Source organism: Adiantum capillus-veneris, chromosome 23 (assembly GCF_014529385.1).
Source record: "Adiantum capillus-veneris isolate H3 chromosome 23, ASM1452938v2, whole genome shotgun sequence".
NCBI classification, from domain to species: domain Eukaryota; kingdom Viridiplantae; phylum Streptophyta; class Polypodiopsida; order Polypodiales; family Pteridaceae; genus Adiantum; species Adiantum capillus-veneris.
This window is the reverse complement of record NC_140953.1, coordinates 145,603,742-145,610,794: the sequence shown is the minus strand read 5'-3', so window position 1 is coordinate 145,610,794 and position 7,053 is coordinate 145,603,742. Positions and strand designations below refer to the sequence as shown.

The window sequence follows — 7,053 nt, the reverse complement described above, 5'->3', positions numbered from 1 at the left end:
GTGTTTCAACTTGAGTAAATATCCTCAATCGATATGGTGTAGTGCGGTCTCTAGCAACCCCCACCTGTTGTGCATTGACTGGCCTCTCATCACTCACAAACCAAATATTAACTTGAATTTGACGATGCTCGTGGTTCGAAGAAAAGGCAACATGGTAATATCCAAGAACTTCCATGGACATATCTCTACCTAAGTAGAGCATTTCATAAACACCTACGATGATAAAACCTCGATGGGAGTGATCTCTGCAAAGGAATCCATGAATTATGTAGAGCAATAAAAGCTTAAAACCACAAATATATCATATATAAAAACTCTTACAATATAATATGAGTTTGATCAAATAAGATCACCAAAAACATAGCAAGAACTCTTCCCCTCCATTGCGGTGGATCTTCAACAGAGTAAGTCAATGTATAAGACAATCTTCTCAAGAAAATAATAGGTCAAGTTAATAATAAACTAATTTAAAAAAGAAGATAAATACCTCGAATGAATTCAGTGATGTGACCCACTACATAGAAGGCACTGCGTCAAGGATCCATCTGTGGGAAATACTTTGATCTAAGAGATATGAATAAAATTTAACATCAAGTGTGTCTGACTTTAAGTGAGAGCCACAATGTCAATTTGAACTTATTGTTATGAGCTCGCTAGTTATAATACTTCCTTAAATACAATGTTTGGAGTGTAGTAACACTCCGCTTGAGTGTTTTCAGTATTGACAACAATCCTCATAGAAGCTGTACTTCGTACACGTGACATTGCAACATACAACTGTCCATGAGAGAAGACCAATGACTCACGATATAAACCAAGAATTCCAAGTGTTTGCCCTTGTGCTTTGTTGATAGTCATCCCAAAAGCAAGCCTGATTAGAAATTGACGACGCTTCATTTGAAATGGAAGCCCTTGATGGCTTCCAATAATAAAGTCAATCCTTGGAAGAAAAACTCTCTCTCCAATATTTGATCCTGTAACTATCTCTGCCTCAATTACCTTATGATAAAATTGCTTGCATATCAATCTAGTTCCGTTGCATAATCCACGTTTTGGATCCAAATTGCGCAGCAACATGATAGGAGCATTTTCTTTCAAGACTAAAGCATGAGGTGGAAAACCACCACCAAGAGTAAGGCTATTCAGATATTCAATTGTGTACAAATATGTGTTTTCCTCTGACATACAAATTGAATCTGCACTCAAATACTCTTTGCAATCTCCATGCATTCTTTGCAATGCATAGTCATTAATTAAATCCACCTCTTTATTCCGTGGAGCAAGTATTGCTCGATCTCTGAAAAAAGTTGCATGATCTTGCAAATGACACAAATCTCCATATATAAAGCTTAGGAGATCTGCCAAACTATTTCCTGGAAGCATCATGTGTGAAGGTATTTTGACTCTGTCTACGTCTCCTCCATCATCCATAACCTCATTGCCAATATCAAGCACCCAACGGGAAAAACTTTGTTTAAGTGAATTTGAACTGCAATCAACTATACGCATATTTTTGGAAAGCCTCAGTATCTTCGTGTATTTCCATATGTGAGAATGACACAAGGAAGCATTTACAATGTCTGTACGACTACCTTTTGGTACAACAGGTAGTATTTGTCGAAAGTCACCTCCAAGCAAAACGACTTTTCCACCAAACAAAGTATCTCGCTGCATAATATCTCTTAAAGTTCTGTCCACTGCTTCAAACGCATAGCGATGTGTCATGGGAGCTTCATCCCATATAAGTAAAGCTGCATTCCTTAGAAGTTTTGCAAGTTGACTATTTACCTGCAAGTTGCTTCAGAGTGAAGCTCCAAAGGTATCTTAAACCTAGAATGAGCAGTTCTTCCATTACTCAAAAGCAAAGCTGCAATACCCGAGGATGCACATGCAAGAGGAACTCTACAACTTCCTCGCACTCGTGAAAGAAGTGCATTATATAAGTAAGTTTTTCATGAGCCACCAGGACCATCTAGGAAAAATACCTTCCCTGAATGTGTGTCAACAGCTTGTAGCACTTGGTGATAAGCATCTCGTTGATCCTCATTTAAGGAAGTTTCCATACAATCTGCTATACTACACTGTTCATCAACCTTGAACATTGTTTCTTCAGCCATAGCACCATTTTCACTTAAGGATACCAATGTTGAGTCTATTGTAGGCAACATATAATCGCAAAGCCTCTTGCCATGTTGTTGCAAAAAGCATTCTATATGAAGCAATGCTTGATTTTTTGCCACATCAAATCGCACACTTGCATCTGAAATACGCATCCTTAGAGCATAAACATAGTCCTCACAAAATTCAGTACAAAACCTGTCCCAAAGAGCAGCCAGATGAAGTGGCTCACAAAAGACTAATATGATTGCAAACAATTGTCTCAACTGCATCCCATTTTGAAAAAAAGATGCCTCTTGGAGGAAAATTGACCATTCTTCATCATCTTGCAATAATCCTCTAGCTATACATGCCTCCTTGTATGTATGATAGACGTAACCATCATACATACGCAAGTCTTCAAAACACTTACATCCCTTGCAAATATTGAGAAGCATTCGTAGGTAATAAACCTCACCAGCAGTAGGGACAATATTATACATTCTTCCAATAGAAACACCCTGTTGTCGTGGAGACCATGCCTTTTGACTTTTATTCCATACCCAACCATTTGGAAAGTCAGTATATGTGAAGCTATTTGCTTCAGGATAATTTTGATTTGCAACAAACCATTCTGTCAAGGTAGTTTTTCTATTTTGCTCATTATCTAGCAAATGTGATACATCATCACCATCTTGAAATGTGACCATATTTTGTAATGGAAGGTGTACTTGCAATCGTTGAATAGCTGGCCTTTCACTATGCATGTCTAAGCCAAATATTCTCCACATAGCCTCAGATGCAGAAACATAACGTGCATTGAGATAAATCTTGATCTCATCAGTAGTCCTTCACCATCTTGAAGGACAACAGTGGCTCGACCATGTCCCTTGTAGACATACTTATAAAGATATTTCACGGCAGTGACAGTTGAGCAAATCTCCACATTAATATGGGCTTGGTATCTTAGTGATAAGAGAGGGCTGTAAGGAACAACCCAACGATTATCTAAATTGTAATTTTTAGACGTAACAAATCTTCCATCATCTCTCCTCATATACACAGGATATCCACTTTCGTTTACATTTGTAGAAGTAGAAAATGTTCGTGGAAACTTGAATCTACACTTACCATCAACCATACATGGAGAACGTGGGTTCAAAGGACCACATGGCCCATGAACATTACAACGACTCACTACATCAAATAATTCTGGAAACCCATTCTTGTCAGGGAGCTCTGCACAAACCAACTTGTCATAGTGTAATGTATCTATGGGTTTATATTCGGATGCAAGTATCAACAATATATGTGCATGAGGAAGACCTCTCTTCTAAAACTCAATCACTGAAACATGTCCAATCACCTCCCCAAATACGGCTTGCTTGATAAGTAAATGCATCATATCTTGGAACTTCTGATAAAACACTCGTATAGTTAGATCAGGACGATCAACAACACTTTGTCCAGGTAGTAATGCATCATCTATTTCCTTCCATCGTGGATTACATGTGAATGTGATGAAGAGATCCGGTTTTCCCCTACTATGAACAATTGCCATTGCATCTTGAAATAGTTGGCACATATATCTAGGACCTCCAACAAAAGACGAAGGCAAAACAATTCTACGGCCAACATTTTGACCTTCAGCCCTCTGTAAGCCATCTCTAGCCTCAACCATGTCAACCAATCCTTGGTACACTTCACCACGGAGTGTTTTCTGGTTATTTCGCATCCACAAAAGCTGTGACTCCTCTAGAGTACTATAAGCATCCACGACATACTGTTGTAATAGCCTACCTCCTCGAAGAAGACACTCCACAGTATCATCTCTTATTTGTAAGCGAAAGACATAATATTGCTTTTGACTCAATTTTTTTCCATCGGTAGTCTTTAAATAAAGATGCCACCCATCCTCTCCACTTGGAAATAATAAAACATACAATAAGGACATGTAAGCTCGATGCATGTTGGAGATTCTTTTCAAACCCCCGTGTCAAAATTTAGTACAATGTCGCGATAGCCAATATTTCTATCATCCCCTTGTCCTGGCATAATTGCAGCAACTTCAGAACCCCTTGGAGCAAGATATTGCCAACCATCACAACGATTCTCCGCAATAACCATCCTCATATTGGGTACAATAGCATCTCCAGACAAAGAAGCAGGAGATCGTAGAGCATTTGCATAAGGATTTACTCTATGCATCATCACCTGTAAACACTCTAGAATACTACGATCTAAATTTGAAACATGATGCAATCTGTTGCTCAACTCATGTTCAGTATCAAAAAAATATAATGTGCAAAGTGTGGGACTTCATTTTGTCCTTCGGTTGGCGCTAAAGAACCAATACTATGATAGACAGAGCCGTGAACCTTAAAAGTGTATACACCTCTCCCACCATAATTAATAGTCTCATCGATATGGGCACCAAGAGACACAAATGCCAATGCATTATTATATCCTCGAATGTTTTGTAAGAACTGTTTACTTCTTGTTGTGGTTGAGCTCATCAAATCTTTCAATTCATTTGGTGGCTCATTCAAAGGAAGTAATTGGACTTTTCCATCAGAGCAGCAATATTTACCCACAAATGTTTGGATAGTCTTTCCTTCATCCTTCCAGGCCTTTGCTCCACATTTGGAGCAAACATAATCTAAGCTTCCTAAGTTGTGCAACACATACTTTTTGGATAGAACTGGTGCCATAGACTTGTGATGTAAAAGGAGAGACGCTGGATATTCAAAGCGGATGGACAAACAGTGCTTTTCTACTTTAGAATAGTTTCCCTCTACTAAGTTCATTGTTGTCCTAACATTCATGGCTTCAGAGTTTCCTTCATGTACATCATGCATGCTTTGCCTTTCATTACACTCCAATAAAGTTCCAATAGTACTTTGTAGTGAATGCCTTGTTCTCTCTCGTGCTATTTGGCGCCTTGCCTTTCACGAATCATCACACAGTCGACTACGTTGTGCATGACCAGGTGATAATATACGTGGTCCAGATACCATCTATGAAATCAGGTGCAAATAGATCTCATATAATTTGGATTTGTCACTAAAAGAACATCTTTATGCATAATAAAAATCAATATAAATTGGGACATCAAGCTATATCCTCTAACCTAAATACATTTGACACATTGATAGTGACTCAATTAAAAAGTACAGTTTGATGAAGATACAACTTAGCATTACATATTTCTATCATAAGTAGGACTAAATACATTTGACACAACGGCTTGACCCAATTAAAAAGAACAGTTTGATGAAGATACAACAAAACATTACATATTTCTACCATTAGTAGGATTAGGTCGTTGAGAAACTTAACGCTGCTTTGGTCGAATTAATCTAGCCAAAGCACTTAATTTATTTGAGGTAGCTCGGATATCTGAAAGTCTTGAACCTTGAACCTTTGTCAAAGCACCAAGCTTATTGACAATACTTCTCAATCCTGGCACGATTTGTCGTAGATTATTGTCTTGCATTCGTCCTTTTGATTCACGTTGACTTCGCGAAGCCTCTTTTCGAAGATTCTCAATAGATGCCAATATCATCTTTTGAGAATCCTCAACTTTGGAAAGTTTCTCTCTCATGTATGCCTCACTCTCTAATCTCTGCAAGTTTGATGCTTTTGTCTCTTCTCGCAATTTCCATAGTATCCCACTTTCAATCTCCAATGTAGAGCTTAAAGTTTCAACCACATCCGAGACATTGGTTTGCATTGTCTCCATCCTATTGCAGGAGGCTTTGATCTCTAGCAAGGTTTCAATAATTTGATTCTTTGAATTCCACTCAACATTTTGAGCTGCTCTCTTTGCCACACGCACATTTCGAATACGAAGAGATGAAACTATCTCCCGTTCATTAACAGGTGCACTATTCCTCCCGACATTTTGAGATGCTCTCTTTGCTGCACGCACATTGCGAATAGTAGGAAGAGATGACAATATCTCGTCTTCACCCGTTGATGCACTTACAGCTATCCCAGAAGATATCAAGCCGTTGGTTGCAATAGCCAATGGGATGGCACAACTAATCTCCATTTTACTGTACACAAAAAACTACAGTGGTTGCAAAGAGAAACGTGACAACCAAAGAGAAGGTTTGAATGCTTGTAAATTAAAAAGTAACCCTCGTAGAATATTCACTTTTTAAGTGCTTGCTATTTTAGAATAAAAAAAATACATCATCTCTATCTAGATGTGAAAAACAACAAAGGATTGCATGAGAAGTGGAAAACAAACCAAAATGCTCATGAATCACTTTTGTTCAGTAGATAAAAGTTTTGCTCAATACATGATCAACCCCATCTACATTTGAAAATGGAAAATAGAGCGTTTAGCACTGGGACACTTGAAAATAGGCTCCTTATGATTCTCTATCTTATCAGATCCTACAATGCTCTTTAGCGCATTAATTTTGCTATAAACTTCAGATATAGAACAACAACCTAACTCAGAATCAAGGTAGAGGGCATCTGAGTATCCCATCTTTACTCGAATCTGCAAAAGGCGTAGGTTGCGAAACCATTGACTGGGATCATTCTGGATTTTGACAAACACCTGGTGAAAGGGTGTCCCATCTCGAGTCATGAAAGTGCGGTCGTAGGTTCTCCAAGCTTCTTCTATAGTAACACCCGGAAAGAAACCTCGAACAATGCTTTGAAAGAAGTCAGCTTTGTTTTCTGGAGAGTAGTGAATCATTATATGATCCATTACTATCTCCATCGCTTCCAATCCATGACCAAAACATTCAGCAGATACCCTAGGTGCCATAAAGTTCCTAAAAAAAAAGAGACACATTGTAAGTGTAGTTGCTTTAGGACTTCATCCACAAAACTTGACTTTACAATATGTCTCTTTAAATAAGTATGTTTCTAGGTATGTTTCCCATCCCTCTTTCCCCCTCTCCATCTCCCTCTCTCTCTCTCTCTCTCTCTCTCTCT

The 7,053-nt window shown here is 38.4% G+C and overlaps 2 protein-coding genes across 2 annotated transcripts; both read right to left on the bottom strand.

Annotated features, from left to right (window-relative positions):
• Positions 1-657: 657 nt before the first annotated feature.
• Positions 658-2,864, bottom strand: LOC147428766 (uncharacterized). The gene is made up of 3 exons (XM_086496895.1): positions 2,531-2,864; positions 1,986-2,356; positions 658-1,788 (listed from the first exon to the last, which is right to left on the bottom strand). The coding sequence occupies exons 1-3, from the start codon at positions 2,862-2,864 to the stop codon at positions 658-660; spliced, it is 1,836 nt and encodes a 611-aa protein (XP_086353021.1).
• Positions 2,865-3,430: 566 nt separating this feature from the next.
• On the bottom strand, positions 3,431-4,922 carry LOC147428765 (uncharacterized). Its single transcript, XM_086496894.1, has 4 exons — positions 4,476-4,922; positions 4,087-4,311; positions 3,742-3,988; positions 3,431-3,663 (listed from the first exon to the last, which is right to left on the bottom strand). Exons 1-4 carry the CDS (start codon positions 4,920-4,922, stop codon positions 3,431-3,433), a joined length of 1,152 nt encoding a protein of 383 aa, XP_086353020.1.
• Positions 4,923-7,053: the final 2,131 nt, after the last annotated feature.